We start from the raw sequence: 24,879 nt of genomic DNA, 5'->3' as shown, positions 1-24,879 counted from the left end.
GTCAAGGTGAGGGCCAAGCTCAGCCTCGTGAGCTTCCCTTCTCTTAGGGGTCATAACCTTGAATGGACTGATGACGGCTTCACGTGTTCTGTCCAGTTTTATGATTCCTTTAGACAGGCAGATGAGCCCAGCTACTCTGCCAGGGAGTAGAAAGAAAGGCCTCCTCTCCTGAGTTCCCTTTCCAGTCAGTCTTTCACGCCCATGACGCCACCTCTCCAGGTCTTCAGGGACCTCCACTTTGCAGGCTCTAATCTTCTGTCTAAGGCCTGCTCCCCGGAGTGGGCAGCTGCTGTGCCCTGGCCGGCCACTCTCGCTTCTTTCAGAAACACTTTTATTTCCCACTTTGTTCTAGGAAACCAGGTTTCTGGATTTTCCTCTTCTGCCTTTCCTCCTTCATTCCTTGCTGCTGGCCTCTCTTCCTTGCCTTCGAGCGTGGGGAGCCTAGAGTGCTGCCAGACTGCTTCCTGTCTCCAGCCAGACGCTCCCTGGGTCCATGTGGAGTCCGTGGCCTCCAGTGCCTCCCTGCCTCCAGCTCCCAGGGTGCACCTCCCGCCTGGACTCTCGACGCCAGCTCCAGATGTGTGCCCCACTTCTTTCCTTCTGTCCACTGCAAGGCCCGAGAGCGTCCTGAACCCCACACGTCCCAGGCTGGACTCCTGGCTTCTCCCTCCACAGGCGCCTCTCCCTCTGTCTTGCCCATTCTTCCGGTTGCTCCGGCCAGCAGTGTGGGGTCATCCTGGACACGTTTCTCTTACTCAATGCCACACGCCACCCATCAGAAAGGTCTGGGGCTCAGCCTCAGCAGGCTGCCGCCATCTGGCTCCTTGGGCTCTTTGCGCCCACTCTCACCCCCTGTATCTGCCAGGCCTCAGCAGGATAGAGGGGGCTGTGTCCTGGGACACAGGCTGTGACTGCAGGGTGGTTACCAAGCTGCCGTGGCGGGCAAGGTCAAGGACCTCTAGGACAGGTGAGGTCATAGCTGATGGAAGCCCTGTTTTGGGTAGAAAATCAGCTGCTGTCAAACTTCAGAGAGCAAGAGAAGGAGAGAGAGGGGGAGAGAGAGAGAGAGAGATCCCACCAGGGGAGCAGGTGCCCTCACCTCACCTGCTCCCTCTAGCCGCCTACCTCCGTCTCTCATTGGCTGAGCTGAGGGCTGGGCCTTGGCAGTGCATGGAGGTCACCCTTGTCCGTGGCGATGAGTCCATGGAGGTCAACCTCCCAGGCAGAGAGCCGACTGGGAAACGGACGTGAATGTAGAAAGCAAACAGTGAGTATCCCAAAGCCCACCGTTCCCCACAGACACACCACCACAGCCCATTGTCCCCAGAGCAGCCCGGAAGATCCTTGGGCTCTGGGGGACCAGAGAGGAAGGCAGAGCTGCAGGGTGGACAGAGCCGGGTCCACAGGACAGCAGCAGCAGCAGGAGGGCCTCCTGCCACCAGGAATTCTCCTCTGGACTGAGAGGCAGAGAATCCATCTCAGCTGTGATTCGGGAGAGACGCTGGGAGTCTGCCTGCTCCCCTTTAGCCCTGACACATCTATAAAACGGGTGACAATGGTGTCACCTCCATAAGGTTGATGGAAGAATTAGATGAGATAAAATTGCTCAGGGAGATGCTTGGCAATGTCCCAAGTTCCCAAGCAATGGCAACAATTATTGTTACTTAATATTTGAAGTGCACACATGATCATATCATGCCACTCCTTTCTCCCCTAATGCCTTATCATGGGCTCTGAAGAGATCCTTCCAGCAAACACATCAACTGTGGAGGGTGTGTGTGTGCAGGGGAAGGCCCACAGCCCCCCACCCCCCACTGCACCCCAAGAGGCTTCTGACCCCATGCCTTTCAGGCAGAGCCCAAAGAGGAGGGTCCTACCCTTTCTAGGCAAAGTGTCCCCCCTGGGATCACATGTGGCTGCCAGGCCCCAAGATGCCCTAGGGGACCATGGCTCCAGCATCCGCTCTGAATCCCAGCTGGCCCCTGACTCTAGGATCCTTACTGTGCCTTGGGAGCCCAGGTCACTGGAGTGGTGGGGAACCCTGTGGGAGAGACCATGTGGGGAGCCGCAGAGATGGGAGAGGAGACAGCCCCAGTCACCCAGGTGAACCAGGTGAGCCCCGCCTCCTTGGGATCCCCACAAAAGCATCCAGTGTGTGCCTGGGACACAGGTCCACTCTCCTGTCCTGCGGATCCCCAGCCTCCTGCCCCTCCAGCCATCACACCAGCAGGAGGTCCCAGAGCTGCCCCAGCCACCCTCAGATTCAAAGGGAGTAACAAAGGTTTCCCGCCAGTTTCTGGGGGTGCCGTGTAGCAGCAGGTCCCCGGCAGCGAGCCAGGCCAGGCCACAGGGGCCGGGGACTAGCTACTTGCTGCCCCCGCCCACGGTGCAGGGAGAGCGGCCACTGCAGGCGCAGGGGAGGGGGGGCGCTGGCCCAGTGGCGAGGCCACCTCCTGCCCTGGGCCGCGAGGCCGAGCCCAGTGGCTTGTCTCCATTCCTCTTCTTGATTGGCACTTTAATGAGGGCAGAAGGGGCTGACCCCCTGCCAGGGGGCCAGTTCATGCCCCGTTTATCTCACAGCCCGAGTCAGACTAAAACAACACCGAGGCCGCGCAGCCAGGAGCCGGCCGGGCGCCCCCGCCCGCGTGATGGATCGAGTGGCCGCTGCGAATTGGCAGCTGAAGTGTGTGGGGGCCGCGCCGCCCTGTCAGCCGGCAACCAGGGAGCGCAGGCCGCCGGCCAAACTGCTCTCCCCGGCACTGCGAGGGGCCGGCCTCCCTCGCCCTGCCCCAGCCCAATGCCAAGGCTAGGAGAGCCACTCTGGGGTCCTCAGGGGTAGAGCACAGGGGTTGGCGAGTGGTGGGCTTGCAGGCAGAACCGGCACTGGAAACCTCTTCCTCTCGGCCTCCAAGCTTTAGGGTCCAAGACGGGCCCCATTCTCAACCAGCACCCCCTCTCACTGGCCTGCAGCTGGGCTTTAAGTCCAGCAACTTGTGGAGGAAACTTTTACTTGCTGTGCAACTTTGAGTGAGTCTGTCAACCTCTCTGAACCTTTGTGTCCTCATGTTACTTATCACTGGATTCTTGTGAGAATGAAATAAGACCTGCTGGCAAAGCCACCTCGGTCAGAAAGCGGCCCCTACAGTGAGGCCTCCTCACTCAGTTCAGCGCCTTAGCTCAGAGTGTCTCAGGGCACCTACACCTGTGTCTGCTGGCAGCAGCGCCCCTCCCACAAACACACACTGCCATCGGGAATGTCACCAGACGCTGTGCCCATGGTACCACAGCCCTGAAGCTTGGAGGTGAACCCCATTTACCCATGGAACAACTGAGGTTCAGAGAGGCGAATCTGCCCACTGTCCTGCCGAGAGCGGGGACAGGCTGGAGGTTCCAGCCCAGGGACATCTGGTTCCACAACCCGCGCAGCGTTCCCAAGGCCCTGAGTTATGGGCTGGAATTTCCCTGAAAGGCTGGTGGGAAGCCAGTGACCGCCCCGTGGGCCCTGAGGCCCGGAGACAGTGCCGGCTCTCTAGAGTGCCCTGGGCAGACCCTGAGGGGATGCAGGTGGCCGTCATTCTCAGGGTCCCCCTGGTGCCCCAGAGTGAACTTGAACTCTGAGCCACTCCCCAACCTTGCAGGAAGCAGAGGATGCAGAGGGGATGGCAGCCCCCTCTGGCTTGGAGGGCTGCAGTGGTCTGGCCTAGCTGCCGGGTCCTGGGATCTGGGACAGGACAGTCGCTGGAGGCCCAGCAGCTCGCTCCCAGGGCTGAGGCGGAGAGCGCGCTGGAGCTGGACAAAGGTCTCTGGATTCCAGAGAGCCTGGGAGGGGTGGAGAGTTCTTTCCCGGGCCTCCACGGACCTTGTCTGGACAGCCCAGGCCTCCCGGGAAGGGAGGGGACCAGCCTCCACTTGCAGGAGACTTCACCTCCCCGTGAACTCCTGAAGGGCAGGAGGCCAAGCCCCAGCTGAGGTCAGAGAAAGTAGCAGGGCCACAGTGGGGCTCCACAGGGTCTTCCCAGCCCTCCACAGGCCTCCAAAAGTGGATGTCTGCCTCAGCGCCCCTGATGCCCCACCGGACAACATATGACCTGCCCAGGTGGCAGGGGGCAGAGCAGGCTGCTGAAATGGTTGAACCCCAAATTCTGATGCACCAGCCTAGGAGAAACCCAGGCTTTTGGCTCAGGGTGCCAGTGCCTGGTCCTGCACCCGCTCTGAATGGCCTTAAAACTGGCTCCTCCCACCAGAGGACTTTGCATGCTGTTTCCTTTGTCTCAAAATGTCTTTTGCTCCAGGTGCTGAGGGATTACACACCTGTAATCCCCGAGACTTGGGAGGCTGAGGCAGGAGGGTTGCTAGTTTGAGGTCAGCTTGGGCAACTTAGTGAGACCCTGTCTCAAAAATTTAAAAAAAACAGGCTGGAGATGTGGCCCCATGAGAGAACACTGGGTTCTGTCCCCAGTGCCAAAAATTTTTTAAAAAGTCTTTCCCTTTTGCCTGGTTAACTCCAAGTCAGCCTGCAGTGCTTTCTTCAAAGGCCGCTTCCTCAGGGAAGCCCTCCCTGCTGACTCCGCTCCCGGACACCTGGTAAGAATGGGTCACATCCCTGTGTTATGGCCCGCCTAGCTCCAGCAGCCCTTCCCTTGTAGTTCACACGTTAAGTATCACATTCTCGGTTGATTTGTGTTCACAGTGATGAGCCCCGAGGGCAGCAGCCACATCTGCACACCTGTGTGTTCCCAGCTCCAGCAGATGGCCTGGTACACAGCAGGTGCTTGACAGGTCCTGTGGGCGAGACGCCACTGGCCAACTCTATTGGGGCATGCCCAGAGAGAACATGTACCCGGAAAGCTCTTGTCAGATCTCTGATAGTGAATGAATTTGCAACAAAAGAAAATTAAAAGAAAAAAAGCAAAATTAATGACAACCCTCACCACTAAATCAAGAGAACAGACCCAAAATCAAGTTTGGGGCAAAAGTCTGTGTGAGTGAGGAGATTCTGAGTCCTCTCATTTCAAAAGATTTGTTCCATGTGTCTCAGTAGGCCAAGTCCCCCGGGAATTGTGACGTCAAGGAAAACAGACTGAGCCCAGGACCAAACTAACCACGTTATTCCAACTGGTGATCTCCAGACTCTCATTTCTGACCACTGTGTACGAGGGTGGCACTGGGTGTGTGAGACCTCGTGCCACTCGGGTTCTCTGGGGGAGAGACAGACATCAAAAGCCATGGACTTTTCAATATCCTAAGTTTTGTGAATAAAATAGGAGGCAAAAGAAAATGGCCATCACATGTAAAGAGCTCATTAAAAGAAGTAAGAAGAGCATCCAGAGTCCAACATGTGTGAACAGAGGACATGAAGGATTATTTACACGTGAAGAAATTTGGGCTGGGCAGCGAGTATTTGCTGAATGTTCATCTGTGTCAGACACAGCATTAAGATTTTCTTTTTTTGGTACCAGGGATTGAACTCAGGGGTACTCAACCACTGAGCCATATTCCCAGCCCTGTTTTGAATTTTATTTAGAGACAGGATCTCACTGAGTTGCTTAGGGCCTCGCTAAGTTACTGAGGCTGGCTTTGAACTTGCAATCCTCCTGCCTCAGCCTCCATAGCCCTGGGATTACAGGCATGCACCACTATGCCCAGCCGGCATTAAGAATTTTCTCTCTCTCTCTCTCTCTCTTTTAATGGTGCTGGGCATTGAACCCAGGGCTTGTGCATGTGAGGCAAGCACTCTACCAACTGAACTATATCCCCAGCCTTATATCTCTTTTAATTATCATGGAACTATAGTAAAAAAAATCTACCCAACAAATGTAAAGTTTGGTGACTAACACATGTTCCTAATTTTTCCGATATTGTCTATGAAAGGCTACAATTCTCATTTTTCTGAAGAAAACTTGCATTCCCGTCTTAGGCAAGTGTCTTTAACCGTGCAGGATTCTACAGATCTCATCCCTTCTTTAAGGTGTGAAACCAGTTAGTTACATGTTCACGGCTCTGAGAGCCAGGTCTGGGATAAGACTCATTTATTTGTAAGATGGGTTCTGCAAATAATGTGATTACTGTTGTATATTCGAAATGCTCCACAAACGCACACTTTAGGGTAGTTCTAAGTGATACCGGAAATAGGAAAATAGATTCTAAACTCTTGGGGCGAAGACCATGTTTTGCTTTTGGCACTCTGAAGTACTGCATGTGCCTAAAGATCTTATAAACATTCAAATAAAAATTAAATGGTTGGCAGAATTGGAAAAGAATTTATCCCAACGGCCGCATGGAGATGGCTTTATCCCAGTTCCTGCCTACCTGTCAGGGGCCACGGTCAGTCACCGGCCAAGCTCAGGGGCTCTGACCCACCATACTGGGAAATGTTCATCCTCGCCACTAATCAAAGGAGGGCAGATTAAGGCAGCATCCAGAGACTGTTTTATATTTACTAAGTTATTTAAAAAAATTCCTTTGAGGCCACAACCAGCTTTGGCAAGCACACAGAGACTCTTACTGTCACCCCGCTGCTGAGTGTACCACAAGTCACGGCGCTTTTGAAAAGAAACGGGTTGGGGCTGGGGTGTGGCTTGGTGGTAGAGCGCTTGGCTGGCATTCGGAAATCCTTGGGCTCATTCCCCGCACCACAAAAAATTATAATTTAAAAAAAGGGGGCTGGGGGTGCAGCTCAGAGATATAGCACTTGCCTAGCAAATGCAAGGCCTTGGGTTCAACCCCCAGCTCTGCACTAAATAAATAAATAAATAAATAAATAAATAAAAGAAACGGGAAAGGAAGAAACGTGACCACACCCAGTGAAAGGAGGTCACCCAGCTATTTCTGTTCTAACCCTGTGGGAATTTATGCCAAGGAAAAGGCGTCAAATAGATACAAAAAGCCAGGGCCATTAAAATATGCCTGGTGGCTTTATTGTCAATGAAAAACAAAATAAGACTATAGCCTAAACACTTGCTAAGGAAAGAACTTTCCAAAAATATGGTAAAAACATACAAAGAAGTAGTGTAAAGCCACCAAAATGACCTTAAAAGCAAGGATAACTCTGAAGATAATGTTGACTTAATAGTGTTAAGTAGGGCTGGGGCTGGGGCTCAGTGGCAGAGTGCTTGCCTCGCACGTGTGGGGCACTGGGTTGATCCTCAGCACCACATAAAAATAAATAAATAAAATAAAGGTATGTGTCCTTCTACAACTAAAAATATTTTTTAAATAGTGATAAGGAAATATAAATTGTAAAATTAAGTTTAGAAATGGCAGCTAGGTACAGATCTGTCTGCTCTAAGCTGAGTGGTCAGCTCAGGATCCCATCCAGATGCAGATAGGACAGTGGCACTTGCTCTAGGAGTTGGTGAATACCCAATTTTTTCCCCCCATCTTTTCTTTCTCGTCACGACACCATCTTTTTAATAATACTGGATAAATATTTTTAAACAATGAGTCCATGGATGGACCATCTGTTCTGGGAAGCCCCTGGCCCAGGAACTGTGGGAAAGGCAGGAAGCAGAAAGGTCACGGTCCCAGGGGGAAATCCCACAGTTGACAGGCCCAGCTTCAGAGAACCTGCTTTCCTGATGACCACAGTGACCCGTTTTTGAAGTAGTCAGCTCTTGCTGAAATGTCACACGGGTGGTGGATCACGGGGCAGTCGGTCTCCCCCATGTCCCTTCCTTCGTTCTGAACAAAGCATTTCTGTGGTGCACAGATGTCCACCAGACTTCAGTGCACTTCAACCTTATTTTAATCTTAAAAAAATAACTAATATGTACATACATTTATTGTCAGGAAGCAGAGAGCTGGGTGCACATGAGGAAATAAAAGAAAGCCGAGGGTTTGTGGAATCCCAGGAAGATTCCCTACAATCAGGGACGTCGCTGAAGGAGAGCCAGTGCTTACCCCTTCCACTCTGGGGATGACCACAGTGTCCATCCCTACAGGACCCTGTCCACAGGCCAGAAGGCTTCTGACCCCGCAGGACCTGGCAGAGGGAGTGACAGGTCTGTGTAGCCCGGTCCCACTCAGGAAATGCAACTCAAGGGGCCAAGTTCTTGACATTATGTGACCTGAAACTCCATACTTTTGTTCAGTGGGAAAGATGGTTTTGGGTCCCATGGAGAAGCGAACAGCGTCACAGAGGCCAGTCACAGAAATCAGGAGTGCCAGAGGTGAGGGGGCATTGGGGGAGACCTCAGGCTGTCTATACTGCCTGCCTCCCTGGGGACAGAAGAAACCTCCAGGCATCAGTGGGGACACGGCTTCAGGTTTTCATTTCCCCATGGGCTGCTGGCCCCATGTGAATGTCTGTGGCAGCAGAAGGAGCCAAATGCTCCTCTGTCTTCCCCAGCTGCAGGCCCCTTCTTCCTCCTCCACCCTCTGCTGCCCTTCCCCAGTCTGGGGGGAAGGTCAGTGTTGAGTTCCCATTTCAAAGGCCCAAACAGAGGCTGCAGGGCTTAAAGTCAGGCACCCAGTTAACATGGAGGGCAAGGTACAGGGGATGCTGACCGTCCCCCACCCTCCTGCAGGGCTCATCATTTCTTCGCCTTCCCTGTGGTTGGCAGGGCGAGGGGTGCCCCTGTCAGGATGGTGCCAAGCAGACAACAGGAGGATCAGTGCCAAGAGGGTCAAGGGCAAGTCTGAGCTCATGACCCTGGCCTGGTCCCTGCCCACTTCCTGGCTTCTGCTGCCGCCCCTCAGTCTTGTGCCTGTGGCCACGCCCAGCTCTCTACCTTGTCTAGCACCACTCCGCTCCTTGTCATTAGGGCCTCAGCTCAAAGGTCACCTCTTCCAAGAGGCCTTTGCTGACCACAGCAGACAGAGTCCTGCTCTGATGACCCTGTTGCATCTCTGCCACTGTTTGGTATGTGCCCTGCGGCTGGCCGTGTGCGTGTCCGTCCTGGACCCCTGCCTCTGTCTCCCTTCCCTCCATGATCCCAACGCCTGGTCTGGCACCCCTCGTGTCTGCAGAGCCAGGTGCCCTGCTCACTCTGGCTGTGGTGAATGGACGCCAGGCCACTCTGGTGCTCCAGTGTGTCCTGCTGTGCCCACCTTGGTCACACCTTTGCTCCTGTCTGGGTCACCTATGTGTTTGGTTGTGCATCTTCTTGAACACCACTGTGGGTTCAGGTTGGGCACCTCCAGTGGACAAGATGGCAGGAGGGGAGCTGGCGGCTGGGCCCAGGGACTCCTCCAGCTCTTCTGCAGACCCTTTTTCCTTCCCGGGAGGCCGCCCCTCCCCTGAGGTCACCTATTCCAGGTGCCCTCCTCTAGCACACACTCTATGACTAGATGGCCTGAGGGGCCATTTCCCTCCAGGCTCAATGAGTGGAGACAAACCTACGGTGACAAGAGATTGGGGCTGTAGCCGAGGCTTGAGGACCTTGGGATCCACTTTGCTACAGACACCTCTTCCCTTGCTCTCAGAAGATGACCCCTGGGGGTGGCTCAGGAAATGAGCAAGGAGAAGCAGGGCTGGCTGGGGGCCATGCTTGGGGGCACCTCAAGCCTCCAGGGCCAGCTCCAGACAGGACGGGGACCCCTGCGGCTGACAAGGGTGGAAGCCAGGGCTCACCAGGACATGTGATCCACCCAGGTGAGACACTGGGCGGGGGAGGGAGGCAGGGTGGTGGCCTCCTGCCCAGTGGGTCCCTGCGCTGGTCAAGGTCCTATGATTCCAGCTGAGGTGGCCGCAGCTCCTCCCTGGGCCTTCCTCTCAGAGACTGTCCCCAGCCCCTCATCCCAGACTCTCACCTGGGCTGGCAGTGGCGGGGGCTGGGAAAGAGGCAGGTGACAATCCCCCTGAGAGGTGACAGCCTGGGGCGGGAGCCACCAGCGCGCCACCTGAGAGTGGGTGAGGAGCAGGTTAGCTGGGTGAAAAGTTCAGCGCCAGGGCAGCTGTCTGTTTCACCGCTAATTCACCCACTATTTGGCTAACCTTGCTCTGAACCCAGGCCCGAGACCCCTCTCCGCTCCCCCCGCCTCCCCGCTGGGCGCCCCGGCTGCCACCCGTCTCCTGCCGCCCGCGCGGCCAGGCTGGGGACACGCTGGCCTTGAGAGGCCTGGGCCAAGGGCGCCTGGGGGAGAGGCCGGCGGCCCGGCCAGCGGTTATTTATGACCTGAACCTTCTTCCCATCTTTAGTAACCAAAATAAAGCCGGCTGCGGGCTGCGGGCGAGGTCTGGGCCCCCAAAGGCCAGGCGTCCCGCCCGCCCTCCCAAGTACACAGCTGGCTCGAGGCAGGGACCTTGCCTCGGCCATCTGTCATCACGGCCTCAGGCAGGAGCTGGACACAGGGGCCAGCGGTGGCGGAGGGGTGGCCAGCCAGCTTCCCTGGCCCTTCTGTCGGTCCTTCACTGCTCAGGGGCCGATCCCCACAGACAGTCCTCGTCCTGGTCCCCCTTTTCCTGACTCATTCTGTGGGATGTAGAGGTGGAGGGAGAGGACTGTCCCTTGGCAGTGTCCACCCACTGCTGGCGGGCAGAGCTCCTGGCACCCGTGATTTCCCAACGTCCAGCAGCAACCCTGTCTCCTGGCCGAGGAGAGTTGCTGGTGACAGAGCAACCCGGGTCACCGTGACCCCAAGGCCGCACTCTCAGCCACTGGATGCACTTCCACTCTCACTTTCCATCCTCTGCTGAAGTCCCTTCTTGGCAACTGCAGAGGTCACACGTCCCAGCGACCAGTGGAAACAAAGATCCACAGAGCATGCATCGTCCTGTCCCCAGCCTCACCCCTGCGAGTTCCAGATGACTTCCTCCACTGCCTCCCGACAGCGTGGAAACCAGGGCACGTGTGGTCAGGAAGAGGCTGTTTTGACAGTCGTGGGTCTCACGGTGCTTGCTCGTCTCCAGGGATGCAGTGCCAGGAGCCCCAGGTCAAGGCCGGAATAATTCTTTTTAATAGCTGCATGACCTGCCTGCTCTGGGTGATCCAGGATTTTTTTATTTTTATTTTTTTTTTTTTGGTACCAGGGATTTAACCCAGGGATGCTCTACCACTAAACCACATCCCTGTTCCTTTTTAAAAATTTTGAGACGGGGTCTTGATGAGTTGATTAGGGCCTCACTAAATAACTGAGGCTGGCCTTGAACTTGAGATCCTCCTGTCTCAGCCTCCTGAGTAGCTGGGAGTAGCCACTGCCATTGCCTTGGGCTGAACCAGGACAATTTTCACTTGCTTACTTTTTTTTTTTTTTAGTTGTAGATGACACAATACCTTTATTTATTTATTTTTATGTGGTGCTGAGGATCAAACCCAGTGCCTCACATGAGCTAGGCAAGCGCTCCACCACTGAGCCAGCACCCCAGCCCCACTTGCTTACTTTTGTAATGAGATAGGACTTACTCAGAATCCCAAGTGCACAGCTCCATCAATGCTGCACGGCTGAACATGTGAGGTCACCGTGCACCCATCGTCTCCTGCCCCTAAATTCTCTTCCCCAGTCTCATCAGCTCAAAAGATCATCACTAGGGTTCCTCTGTCTCCACAGATTCATCGCATCTGTTTTGAACTCTGCATGAATGGCATGAGGAAGGAAGGTTTTGTGTCTGGACCCTTTTGCTTGATGTATGTTTGCAGAGCTGCCCACGTCCCCGGTGGCAGGAGGCTGTTCATTTTGGTGGCTACATTGTGTTTCATTATTTGAATGTCTGCCATAATCCAGCTGCTACTTGAAGGAAATGAGCATAGTTTCCAGTTTTTTCCCAACACATCACAAGCAATGCGGTAATAGGCATCTTTGAGCACACACCTCTGTGGGCTCATGCTTTTATGTCTAAGGAAGGACTCCATCTTTCCATTTGTTGATGAGAATTAAAGTTTCCTTTTGATACTTATCCAAGGACTTGACGTTCCTTCCATCTGGAGCTCCATCCAGTGACAGGACTTCATTGATGGGACCTCATTGACGGGACCAGATCTTGCTGAGGAGCAGTGGGATGTACCTCACGGACAATGGACAGCCATCAACAGCTCTAAGCAGAGTGGCGGGGGAAGATGTATGTTCCGGAAAGGTCTCCCTGGCTGCATGGTGGGGGAGCCGTGATGTGGGATACTGTGGAGGCAGAGACCACTGTTGAGAAGACCAGCTGAGGCAGGAGGGGACAGCCCTAAAAGATGGAGGGGAAAAACTGACCGGCCCCAGGGAGTGGCCAGTGGAGGGGGCAGCCTGGGGGTGAGGACAGACAGGGCATAGAAGGGTCATGAGACCTGCTCCATCTCGCCCAGGCCCCAGCCCAGCAGGGTTGCCCTGACTCAGTAGCCAGCCCCTAAGGTTCTGCCCCACTCTTAGGGGCTGGGTCTGTGTGGCGGCCACTTCCCGAGTCCTGCTTTCTCTCTCCACCCAAATGGGCCCCCAGCCCCACAGGGAGGCCTGCGGCCCTTCTGCTGGGTGAGTCTGCCATGACACGGTGGCCAGTTCCCGGGGGAGAGGACGGCCTCCTGCCTCACCTGGTCTCGGCTCCACACCTCTCCTCTGGAGGCCTGTCTACTCCCCACTAGCACGTCCCGTCTGATGATTACTTCATGAGGCAGGAAAACCAGGGACCCATCTAGCACTTACCAAATCCCTCCACTTGGGGGGACTGGGCCCCACGTGGCCTCCTGCTCCTGCTGGGAAGGCCTCCTGCTACAACATGGGAACAAGAGGCCTTTAGCATCAGCAGAGGCCGCCAGGCACCACTTCTTGCAGTTGGGGTGAATGGGGAGGCTGTTCCCGTTCCTGCCAGGAGGGGCAGACGCAGGGCCGGATGGTGGCAACCCCGAGAGGTCTCCCAGCCCTACCTCAGACAGCCCGTGATGGACTGCCAGAGAGGCCTGCTCAGCTGCCAAGCCCACACTGCCAAGTGCCCACCAGGAGCCTGCCAACTGCCAGTCAGGAGGGGCCAGTGATCAGGAGGAGGGCTGCCAACTGCCTGTCACTACCCTGGCCAACTGTCAGTCAGGAGAGGACCAAGCCCCAGGAAGTCAGGGTTGCCCGTCAGGCATCAGCCAACTGTCACTCAGGAAGGCCCGCGGCAAGCCAGGGCGTCCGGCAGTGGTCATTCTGCTGACAGATGCTGTTCCTGCTACCTGGCATCTTTTCACCTTCCCTGACACTGGGCTTTCAGGCCACCCCTCCCCAGCGCTCTGTCCCTGCGTCTCTGTGGGCTGGTTTCCTCTTTGGCTGCCAGGACAGACCACAAGGCTCAGGTTTGGCCAATTAGACCACTGCGTTCCTCTGTCGTTGTGATTGGTTTATGCCTGGACGTGGCTCTCAACCCCGGCCAGCTGTAACCAATCAGAACCAACGCTGGGTGAGGAGTCTTCTCTGGGGTGTGAGACTAGCAGCCAGCTTGCCATCACTGGAGCAAGATGCTGAGAAGGAAGCCAGCCCCAAGGATGCCAAAATGAAGGGCAGAGAAACTGGATCCGGGTTCAGGTCCTGGAAATACTGTGTGCTCCTGGATCCAGCCATACTGAAGCCAGTCACCACTGGGCCTTCTAGTTGTGTGAATCAATGAATTCCTCCCTTTGGGCCTAGCAAGAAACATCGTGAGGAGCACCAGCAATCACTCTGGGAGTCTACCAGTGTCTCGGGGGCCCAGATGCTGGTCATGGCTTTAGTGGGAGGCTAGGGATGTTTCCAGAGGAACTTCTGACTTCAAGGGCTAGACAAGCGGCTCCATGTTTGCCCTCCTTGCCCCAGACTGCGGAGCTATTGGCATGATCAAGATGTTGCCCACGGGCTGGGGCTGCGGCTCAGCGGTAGAGCACTCGCCTAGCACGTGCGAGGCGCTGGGTTTGATCCTCAGCACCACATAAAAATAAATAAATAAAATAAAGGTATTGTGTCCAACTACAAGTAAAAAAAAAAAAAAAAAGATGTTGCCCAAGCCTCAGCATCAAGCAAAGCTGAGAAGTGGGGGATTTGCCCCAGTGAGGTGGTATCTGGAGGAAAGACTCCCCTGGGGTCCAGTGGCAATGGCAGCAGCAGCAGTGGTTTAGCACTTCCTATATCCTTTCCAGAAACTTCAGGGAGAGTCAGTGTCTTTGGGGATTGGGACAAAGAAACCCACCAGCCCCTTATACCCTCAGGGTGAAGCAGCTGCATCTTCTGGGGACAAGGAACAGCCGACTCAAGGCTGCTTTCTGCAATCCTGCCTCCTCACACTTGATAAGTGTCCTTCCATGCACCTGGCAGAGCACTGGGCACATTTCAGGTGCTCCAGGAATTATTGGAGGTAGGGGGACAATCTGCCCAAGAAAAGAAAGGGGGGAAAGTGTGCCTGCCTGAGGAAGGCTGGGACGCTGTTAGTCAAATTTCTGTTGCTCTGATAAAATACCTGAGAAAATTATAAAAAAAGAGAGGGTGATTTTTGGCTTAGTTTCAGGCAATTGGTTTTGGGCCTGGCAGAATGTCACCGTGGGCGGTGGGCAGCTTGCCTCGTGTGGCTGGGAAGCAGACAGAAAGAGGAAGGGGCTGGTGTCCCAATCTCCCCTTCAAGAACATGCCCCCAATGACCTAACTGCCTCTCACTAGGCCCCACCTCCTACAAGTTCCACCACCTCCCAGTAGCACCAAGGACTGAGATCAAGCCATTAGCACAAAGCCATTTACGATCCAAATCATGGTAGGTACCAAAGAAGTCATTGACCTCTTCCTCCCAGCTCAGAAGTGACTGGGCTCAGAGGTATTGGAATCTGACAGCAGTGTTGACATGGCTATGCCAGGAAGAGACCAGGTGGGGCCGGATAAAGATCTCGATGAATCACGACAAGTGCCAGAACCACACTCTTACATCTCAGGCTTCTCATTCAAGAAGCCACAAAACTCAGGGATTGAAAGTCAGGAGTGTGCAGCTCCACTCTGGGGTTCAAATCCGGCTCCACCAGCACCCCTATAAAATAATCCTGGGGAGATCCTTTTACCTGCTTCCAGCTCAGCCTCCTAGAGCAGGTTAGATTTTCACTACTAATACATATACCTTACTCACACACAGGGATTGAGTACTGTGATTATAAAATAAGTATGATTTATTAATGTCTTACTAGGTGTTTACTGGCACCAAACCCACCCGTGTTAGTTCACTATGTGACTTACTCCCTAGGTTTTCAAAGCCACTCTGGGGGACAGAGCTATTGGTCCCATCCCACAGAGGAGGAAGTTGAGGCTGAGGGAAGTCAAGATCAGGTTAAAATCAAGCTCAAGTTCCCAGAGAGCCTGGCTCCAAACCCCAGACTCTTTGCTTCTCCGCGCGCCCCGTGGCAGCAGCTGGAGGGGCCACTCGGCTTCCCTCGGTGGACAGCAAGCAAGGCCGGCCAGCCAGGGAGCCAGCCCAGCCCCAGCACAATTGCCCCGGGGAGCCAGGGTGGTGTTGAGGGATATTTAGCTGCATAGCGCACTCCTCCGCATGCCAGGGCTGTAGGAGCCCACACGCCCAGAGCCAGGCCTCAGGCTGGGGCTCTGCCCAAGCCACATGTGACCTCCCCAAGCAGGATCCAGTTACATCACAGCAGCAGCCCAAGGAACAGACCTGGCTGTGTCTCCCACCACGTGCTTATTTCCTTTGCCTTGTGAGTGTTGAAAAATGAAAGGAATGATAAGGGTTTGGGGGTGTGGTGGGGGGCTGGCTGGAAAATCCTGCAGAACTTGGGTAACTCAGCCAGAGGGAGGCACGGAGGAGTTCTCAGAGAGAGAAAAAAATCTCACAACGTTACAGGCACAGCCTGGGAGCGGGGGCTTCTGGATTCCTGCTCCCCGTTGGGGGTTGAAGGTCCAGCCTTGGGACAGAAGGTTCACATCCTGGGGTTCTGCTGCTGGCCTCCCAGGGCCGGGCCACCACAGCCCTTTGGGCCTCAGCTACTCTTGCAAGGAAGAGTTGGGGAAATGCATGCAGACCAGAGGCCCCTGAGGGGCAGTTTTGCTCCTCGGGGACATTTGGAAATGTCCAGGAACACATTTTTTGGTAGTCAGAGCTGGGAAGGGCAACTAGTGAGTAAAGACCAGGGAAGCCAGACACCCTCAGTGCCCACGACGGCCCCCGCCACAGAGAATGCTCCTGTCCCCAGTGTCAACAGCCTGTGGTTTAGAGAAGGCCCGTGTGGAGCCTGGAAGGTGTAGCAGCGCAGGCCCATCGGGAAGCTTAAGGGAAGGCGGCAGGAGGAAGGGGCGTCCTGGAAGCCTCCACGTGGGCTGCCTCTGAGGAAGCGTCTGTGTCCATCAGACAACAGATGTTTACCCAGTGTCTAGCGCAGCCAGCACTCTGCCAGGAGCTGGGCAGAAGTGGACAACTTCTCACTTCACGCAGTGTCTGGTCCAGAGGGGCAGAAAGAGCCAGACGGAGTAAGCAAGCAAGTCAGTGACATGGCCCCCAACACCATCAAGGATGGTAAATGGATGAACAACTGCCGTCTGTCCAGACACTGCGAGACTGTTCAGCCACCGAAGGAGGATGTCCTGATGCAACTATGACCCGGATGAACCTGGAAGGCCTTATGCTCAGGGGAAGAAGCCCAACCCTGCAGATCACGTGCCACTGATGGCATTGCTGTGAAAGAACAGGAAAATGTGTAGAGACAGGAAGTAGCTGGTTGCCAGGGACTGAGAGAGCTGGGGGAAATGGAGGAGGACTGGTAACGGCTACAGAATTGCTTTTTAAGGTAATGAAAATGCTCTTGGATTGGTTGGGATGTTGGTTGCACAACTCTGAATAATGTCTTACACACCATTGGACCGCACCGTCTTTTTTAGTACTGGGGATTGAACTTAGAGGCCCTTTACCACTGAGCCCCAGCCCAGCCCCTTTACTTTGCTTTTATCTGTTTGGTACCAGGGACTATACCCAGGGGCACTTCACCACTGAGCCACAGCCACAGGTCTTTTAATTTTTTTATTCTGAGACAGGGTTTCACTGAGTTGCTTAATGCCTCACTAAGTTGCTGAGGCTGGCCTCAAACTTTCCATCCTCTTGCTTCAGCCTCCTGAGCCACTGGGATTACAAGTGTGCTCCACCACAACCAGCTTTTTTTTTTTGTTTTGAGACAGGGTCTTGCTAAGTTACCTAGGCTGGCCTCAAACATGTGCCTCTCCTGCCTCAGTCTCCTAAATAGGTAGGATTTGGAGCTTCAATGGCTGACTTGTGCAGTGTGTGAATTGCAGCTCCATAAAGCCATCGTGGACACAACAGTAATAACGATGATGGTTGATGAATGAAATAAACAACAGCCTGAGACAGATCAACCCAGTGCCACTGTGGCCAGATGGGAAGCTGCCAGGAGCTGATATCTGAGAAGGAGACAGAGACCAAGGTCCAAGAGAGGGGACAGAACAGAATGTGCGAAGAGCCTCTGGGGCCAGAGCCCAGGGTGTGCCCAGTGGGAAGGCAGCCCGCATTACTGTGGCTGGGGGCTGACCGTGCAGAAAGGTTCGGAGACCTGGCCTCTGTGCTCGGGACCCTGCACATTCTGTTCTGTCATATGCCCCCAGGGGCTCGGCACCTGGGCAGGTGGCCTGGCCTCCATGTAAAGGACAATTTACTTTCAAAGTGCTTTTTGTTATCCTCAGTAGTGTCTGCAACATCCCTGGTGGGGGTCAGGGGGCGGGGTCCCAACAACCTCCACCCCCAGGTTGCACTGGCTGGCCTCTGAGTCAGGCCAACCCACCCTGGGCCGGCGTTGCCGCCAGTAGTTTTTCCTCCTTGTGGACTCTCCTCCCAGTGCCTGATGTCAGCCCTAGGGGACACATCTTCCTAGCAAGGTGTCATTGCCACTTTGGGCAGTACCTTCCAGGGGACTTCTTTGTTTCTTCTTTCCAAGCCACTGGGGGATCTGAGCACCAAGGGCTGCCCAGAGCCAAGGATGGTGGGAGATGCCAGAGAAATGTCCTACAGATATACTGCATTGCCTGCTCTGCCCTGGGGGACAGCCTGCTCTGCCCTGGGGGACAGCCTGCTCTGCCCTGGAGACCCTCAAGCATGCAACTGGGTCACTTCCGAGGACCTGAGTCTTCTTTGTCGGGTTGGCATGCCCTGACCTGTCCCTTGGGGGTTTGCCCTGCCCTCCCTAGGGATCTCCCTTCACCCTTGTGCCCACCACCCTGCAGGGGTCTTCTGAGTCACAGCTTTATCCCACCACGACCACAGGGAGCCAGGCACGCAGTGACTTGCTGCCATCACACGCCAGGTCAAGACGTTGACCAGGTGTCCTGAGGAGTCCTCGGGTCCTGTCTATCAGCTATGGGGCCACCAGCATCATGTCACCCCCTTGAGTTCACAGAGCCTCTTAGGTATGATTAGCACTGGAGAGTGACCCTGGGCCTAAGAGGCAGGGGTCTGAACAGAGACCCCACTCTGTAGGGGAGGAAGGGCGATGTCACACAATGGAGGTGGCAGAGCCCAGAGGGGAGCTCAGGCCAGTGGGACTCCAGAGTCAAGATTCTGCTCCCAAATCTCAGGGCTTCCCACTGCTGGAGGAGTCTCGCTGCCGCCTGGCAGGTGTGGGAAGCCTGGGCACTCGGAATGGGCATCTGGGCATCACATCTACCAGGAGCCTGGGGACCTCAACAGTCTGTGAGAGGTGGCAGGAGCCTGGACCCTGCATATGAGGGACAGTGGTCCCAGATTCAGGAGGAACTATAGTGGGCAGCTGTCCATTTATGAAGAGATGGATATTAATGAACATTTATAAATCAAATCACTGCCTCACAGCCCCCCTCAAAAGCAGCCCAGCAGGATGGGGGTGCCCTGGAGCTGCCCCAGCCCTTCCTCCTGTGTTGCCTCCTGGCTTTTCCCGGTGTCCAGGCCGCCTGTATATAGAAGTTCTCTTCATAAGTACAGACATCCAGGGTGTCATCAACCTCTGCTTCCACTGAAAGCCCCTCCTGAACAGCGGAGGAGTCCCCCTGAAGGTTATGGTAGGAGTGTGGGTCTCTCCTCTCCTGAGACGGTCCCCTTGCCATTTAGAACAGTTCGCTTAGGACTTGGGCAGATGACTCCTCTGTAGGTGATCTGGCTCCTTTCTTTATCCCCCACCCAATTAGAACATTCCCAAGGGCAAGGACTGGCTTCTCCACCAGACAGAGCCCTGGGCTGGGGCACAGGAAGGAGTGGGGTAAGGGCTGAGCCACGCAGTCAGCCCAGGAGATTTCTATCACTCTAGAACATTAGTTTGGCCTGAGGAGAATCAGTTTCTCAAAGTATTCTGGTCCCCAGGAGCTGGGTGGTGGCCACAGGACTCAATTCCTGATCACTTGCCAGGCCAGATAGCCTGGTCCCCTGAAATGGGGCCAGGATAGGGCTTAGGTCTGGTGCCTCCCTGGGCTTGGCGCCCACCCCCAATCTGGTTCTCTTTTGGTTTGGGGAAGAACCTCAAGCATGGCAACTCGGTCACTTCCCAGGACCTAAGTCTTCTTTGTAGGGTTGGCAGCCCTGTCCTGTCCCTTGGAGGTTTGGCGCTTGTCATGCTCCTCCGCTTGCCCGACACAGGGACAGAATTGGCTCTCCAAGCCGCCAAACTTTCCCTGGGAGGGACCAGAATTTGGCCTCCTGGGAATCTGCCCAAGGCTTTTCTCCTTGGTTCCTCTGGGAAAAGATCCAGAAAAAAGACTGAAAGCTCTTGGCAGATTGGAGGAGGGGAGGGGCGAGACCAGGCTCTGTCCTGCCTTCAGAGGAAGCCCCCCGGCTCTGGGAAACTGAGAGCTCCCACCACAGCCAAGACAGTGACTTGTGCTCCGTGGCCCTGGGGAGGGCTGGCTGGGCCTCCCTCCCTCCCAGCATGCAGTCACTCCCCAGGGATCCTTGCTGCATTCCTGGCCTGCAGGCCAAATGCAATTTCATGGAAACCTCAGGAGTTGAATGCTTTCCAAAAGGGTGGCCTGGAGCCAGACCATGAGCACAGGAATCTATCCACTCTGCTCAAGGAAGGTCCGAAAAATCAGGACTCAGCACACAGATCCCCAGCTGGTCCTCCTGTCTGTCTCTGCCCACCAAGATGTGCCCGCCCCCAACCTGGCTCCTGGGCCGGCCAATGACAGGCACCTGCCCTGGGGACACACCCATGTTGTCCAGCCATGCGGGGTGGGGGGAGGGGGGATGTCAGGTAGTTGTGAACATTCCAGAAGGACCCCCTTGACACCCAAGGCAGACTTTGGTGACACATGTCCTCAAGAACCAAAAGGAAGCTGATGGAAGGGTCCGGGATGGGTGCCATCTGATGCCAGGGTAAGGAGAGGGGCTCGCGGGTCAGGCAACGCTGGGTTCAGACCCTGGGCCCTGGCAAGCGGGGTCTTTTCTCCCCTTTGTCATGGGCTTCCTGGCCCCCTTCCCCAGGGGTGCTGTGAGCGGAGAACCTGGCCTGTGCTCCCAAGGGCCACCACGTCCCTGCCTCGGCTTCCCTCCATCCCGGCCTATACTTTAACCTTTACCCCAGACATCATCTTCCGTGCCCGCCCCAGCACCGGGGGGACGGCATTTCCTGCTGCACCCCGCGCGGGCTGGATCACATGACCTCTATGTGGCCAATGAGACGCGAGCTGAAGTGACGCGAGTTGTTTCCGGGCAGAAAATTGAAGAGCCAGTGGCAGCTGGCGAGGGGCGCTGAGCTGCGCCTGGACGCTCCGTCCTTGATGGAAGGAAGCCCTTGTGGCGCCTGAGCCCGGGGCAAAGGCGACACAGCGCGGAGCTGGAGCCACCTGGCCGGAGAGGCAGCGACCCTCAACTGAAGCTCGCGTGGAGATTGGGGTCGTGTGCGCAGCCGTCGCCGAGAGCCGGCCCGGGGTCTTCGGCGCCTGGGTGGGGGGCGTGATGACTAACAGTGCAACTGTCGCGCCCGGCGGCGGCCACGTTTAGTGCTTAAAAATGGTAGAGAGAATCAATTTCTGCTCGCAGACCAGAGTGACCCTCCTGCCCGCTGAGGGTGGGATCTTCTAATGGCAGTTGGGAGGGCTCGGCCTGAGGTTTGTATGCACCCCGGGAGGAAGCGCCTCCCTGAGTCAGAGGCCGTGACCTTCTGCTGCGTCCCTGGGGAACCCCCGCCTGCTCCCTGCCACCCACCCGCAGCAGCTCTGTGGACAGAGGCTGCTTCTGTGAGATGACATTGTTGGCCTCCCCTGCTAGCCAGGGTTGGGTTGGTGAGCTTGCTGCATGGGGGCTGGGAGGGACAGCCGCCAGAGATCCATAGGGCGACCCTCGCCACCTCTTTTTGGCTATAACTTTCCCCCCATGACTGAGCCCGAGACCAATACCTTCTGCAGCCCCAGACTTCACTTTTCCTGCAATCAAATGTGGTGTGGGGTCCTTGCTGTCCCATAGCACTGGCCTTATTGCAGTGATCTATCACTAAGTTTTTTTTCCAGTGACCCATGGTCCCTTCTTGACCAGATGATTGACATCAGGACTGGAGGTCTTCAGAGTTTGGGCTTCTCAGCAGTGTTCCCCTCTCCGCTCCACCCACGTGCCATGTAGACAGCAGGTGTTGGTGAAGACAGGTTCTTCTCTCCCAAGTTGATGGCCTGGTGCTGCTGGCACAGGATGGAGGGCAGCCCCAGCTGTGGCCCGCTCTCTGCAGTCTGGTTCTTGGTGGTCAGGCAAGGGAACCACTGGTGTTGGGAAGGGCTCTGGCAAGGAACCAGGCACTTCCCTCTGCCCTCAGGTCTGGGCTCCATTTCCTCTCCTGGTCTTTGTCCACTTCTCTCCTCCTGGCAGCTGGGGGCCCTGAGCTGGCCAGTTCTCTCAAAGGATAGGGTTTTGTGGTTGGGGCTGGCTCCCTCCCAACTGCCCACCAAGGATGTGAACAAGGGAACTTGCAAAAGCCATCTCTCTTTATTTTTCATTCCAGCTGTTCAACCAGTTTGCGCAAGCTGAGGATGAGTGGGTTTTGGAGGGAAAGGTAGAGCATCTAGGGACAGACCCTCCCAGAAATAGTCTATGCACACTGCTGAGGCTGGTTAGACTTGAGAAGCAATTTAACAATGAACTCTACAGAATCAGAAATGTAGAAATGACAAGGCAGCTGCTAGCTGGTTTCTTGGCTCCCCATGGGGGTCAGAGTTATACCCATCAGTCCTGTGCAAAGGTCCTGGGGCTGACCTGGGGGGCTGCCATAGTCTTCCCTGGGGACAGAAGCAGCCCTGCTCACCCAGCAGAAATGTACCAACAGGCAGGCGCATGGGTGTGTGCCCAGGTTCTATGGCCCCTGCAGGCTCCGTGGCTCCTTGAGCATGTCTCTTCCTCCTGCCTCTATGTCCGCCCCTTGAAGGTGTTCATGCAGGTGTAGGTTCCTGAGAATCTGTGGATCTCCTCCAGTGCAGCCTGTGGGAGTATGCTGGGGAGCAGGGAGGAAGAAAGGAAGATGGTCAGCAGGGGGGTCACTGGTGGCCACATCAAACAAGAGTGGTAGAATGGTATTCCTAGAAGCACTCATATCCCCTTTCCCAAGCACAGGCCAGCTTCCCCTGTGACCACCGCGTTCACCCGGGGAAGGGCTTTCACACAAGTGGGTGAGCCGCTCTCCACAAGGTGAAGGGTGGCCACAGGATCAGCTTCACTGCGCCACATTCGTGGCATCTACTGTGGTGTGAATGTGCTGGTCCCCTCCAAAACCCACGCTGCAATGTGGCCATCGTTGGTGGAGTTGGGGGGTGACCTTGAGGGCGCTCTGCCCTCACGAGTGGACTGTTCCACTCAGGTGTCATGGGTGGTCTGGCGGTGGCTTTGTCATAGAGGCAGCTTGCTGACTCACCACGTGGTGCCATGCTGTGGGACAGCAGCACCATCTCTAGAGGCCCAGCAGGCCAGCCCTGTGCTCTTGAACTGAGAGTGAATAAACCTCTCTTCCTTATAAGTAACCTAGTCTGTGGTTTTCAGTTATAGCAACCAAACAGCCCGGGAGGGCAGCGGGGCCAGAGGTGTTCGGTGGCTCTCTCCTTCAGCAAGGATCTACACTGTGGGGCTGAGGAGTGAGCTCCAGTTTGGGTGTCATGTCCTCCAGGGAAGTGTCCCAGACTCACCTACAGGCTTTTCTTGGGTGCAACCCAGAGTCCTGGGGTCATCGTGCCTGCCTGTCACATGGGTGCTTTTACGGTGATATTTCATATCTGACTCCCTGCCCCTGGCCCTGGCCTGCACAGAGAGGACCCCCTGTCTGATGAGTCGGATTGAAGGGCCCTGGCCCATTCCACGTGCAAGACAGGAAAGCTCCTTTCTGGGCAGAACAACTCAGAACTAACTTCCAGGGGGTGGTGGCAGGTGAGGAAGTCTTTAAAGTCTTTAAAGAAGTCTTTAAAGACTTCTCTCAGGGAAGGTGAGGAGGGGGTCCCTTGCAGAGATTGGGGAGGGGGAGTGGCCTCTGCTTCCTGTGGGGAGGTAGTGGGGGATAGGACAGGAAATGTCAGCTGGGGTTTAGATGATGTAGCAAACTAACTTTTCTATAGAATGTTCCAGCAGACTTCTGAGGTTCCCTGAGGTGCAGAGTGCCAGCCTGGCCTCAGTGAGGGCCTGTGCCCCTGCCCTTAAAGGGGATCCCTGAAGTAGCCAAGGGGCCCCCTGGACCAGAGGTCAGAATGGAGTGTGTCCAGCTGACCCCGTCCCCTCTCCACTCTGGGCCTCCAAAGAAGCTTTGAGCTTGGAGGAGAAAGAACTGGTTGGCACTGTCCCCTGTTTTCGGGTTTCAGTGGTCACTGTGTCACAGTGGCTGGGAGGCTGGCTTTCTGGGGAGGTGACGTCATAGCAGGAGCCAGCCCGGCACAGGGGTCTTCGTTCCTGAAGAGGCCTCCAGGTGGGAGGGTCCGTCAGGCAGGGCGGGGGCTGGAGTCCTGAGGCTCCAGGGACAAAGCTCTCCCTGCACCCAAGAGCCATGAGCACTGCTGAGGTGGCCAGCTGCAGTGGCCCCTTCAGTGTGGGACTGGGGTGGCAAGGGTTTGCTGCACAAGGTCTGGAAAGTTCTAGGGGAATGCGACACGGAGCAGATTCTGGAGGACCATCTCCTGAATGAAGCTGCCACCTCAGCTACTGTGGTGAATCCCTGAGACCATCAGTGTGACGCTCCTGAGCCTTGGCCTCGTGACACCTGTGTTCCTCCTTAGCTCCGACTTCTGAGGGCTGGGCCTGGTCTGGGATCTGTAGAACAGTGGTTCTCAAAGTGCAGTCCAGGAGCCCTTGGGGTACCCGCGATCCTCCCAGGGGTCTGCAAGTTCAGACTGTTTTATGGTCGTACTGAGATACCACCAGCCTTTATCACTGTCACCCTTTCACAGGTCTACAGTGGCGTCTCCCAGAGGCTGCGTGACGCCGGCAGACACAAGAATCCAGTTGTCTCCAATTAAATGATGAAAGATTCATGAAAATGTAAAATGACGTTTCTCCCGACTACAGTCACTTTGTTTTGGGGAATATGTAACTCCTCGTCATGAAAACACGGCATGTCAGTGCAGTAAGCTGGTCATCGCCACTCACTCAGTTCTGTCATGGTTACTTAATGGTGCCCGGGATGGGACCCAGGGCCTCCTGCGTGCTGGGCCACTGCTCTACCACCCAGCGGCCTCCCTGGCGCTTTTCATGTTTTACTTTGGGACAGAGTCTCACTGAGTTGCCCAGGCTGGCCTCAAACTTGTGACCCTCCTGCCTCAGCCTCCCAGATAGCTGGGATTACAGGCGAGTGCCACCGTGCTTTACTGTTATTACTGTTGATAAGCAAATAAGTAAGTATGGGAAATAGGAGCAAATGTGTAAATGTTAGAACATTTTTCTCATTTTTAATCGCTAACAGTAAATGTGATAAATACAGCTGATAAACGAGGGCTCCCTGGCTTCCTCAGTAATTCTTCAAGACTACAGGGGCCCGAGGACCGCTGCCTGTGGTGGGGCTCGTACCTTGTGGCGCAGGTGCCCCGACCCCTCATTCTCGTGCC

General features: G+C 55.5%; 1 protein-coding gene and 2 long non-coding RNA genes across 11 annotated transcripts in view; 2 read left to right on the top strand and 1 right to left on the bottom strand.

Moving 5' to 3' along the window:
- Positions 1 to 838: 838 nt before the first annotated feature.
- Positions 839 to 5,278, top strand: LOC125610764. 2 transcript variants are annotated; one of them, XR_007340751.1, is made up of 5 exons: positions 839 to 967; positions 1,118 to 1,267; positions 1,993 to 2,112; positions 4,510 to 4,584; positions 4,691 to 5,278. It is a non-coding gene; the product is annotated as an uncharacterized LOC125610764 (long non-coding RNA). The 2 variants fall into 2 exon arrangements; XR_007340752.1 differs by lacking the exon at positions 4,510 to 4,584.
- Positions 5,279 to 8,207: 2,929 nt separating this feature from the next.
- On the top strand, positions 8,208 to 24,766 carry LOC107155482. Of its 4 annotated transcripts, XR_007340750.1 has the most exons (5): positions 8,214 to 8,860; positions 11,488 to 16,637; positions 17,793 to 17,993; positions 20,114 to 20,194; positions 20,535 to 21,700. It is a non-coding gene; the product is annotated as an uncharacterized LOC107155482 (long non-coding RNA). The 4 variants fall into 4 exon arrangements; XR_007340748.1 differs by having other exon boundaries at positions 8,208 to 8,860; positions 17,793 to 20,194; positions 20,403 to 21,700; XR_007340749.1 differs by lacking the exons at positions 20,114 to 20,194; positions 20,535 to 21,700 and adding an exon at positions 24,226 to 24,766.
- Dhrs3 (dehydrogenase/reductase 3) overlaps positions 21,775 to 24,879 on the bottom strand; it is a 33,209-nt gene continuing 30,104 nt past the window's right edge. For 3 of the 5 annotated variants that reach the window (XM_048783581.1, XM_048783579.1, XM_048783580.1), the window contains one exon: positions 23,829 to 24,088. In XM_048783581.1, coding sequence (XP_048639538.1) covers positions 23,974 to 24,088 — 115 coding nt within the window. In that variant the 3' untranslated portion in view covers positions 23,829 to 23,973. Of the gene's footprint in view, positions 22,296 to 23,828; positions 24,089 to 24,879 lie in introns of those variants that run through there. The other 2 variants (XM_015501358.2, XM_048783578.1) reach the window with 1 other exon arrangement.

The sequence above is a fragment of the Marmota marmota genome, unplaced genomic scaffold (assembly GCF_001458135.2).
Source record: "Marmota marmota marmota unplaced genomic scaffold, marMar, whole genome shotgun sequence".
NCBI classification, from domain to species: domain Eukaryota; kingdom Metazoa; phylum Chordata; class Mammalia; order Rodentia; family Sciuridae; genus Marmota; species Marmota marmota.
This window is presented reverse-complemented; position numbering and strand designations above follow the sequence as displayed.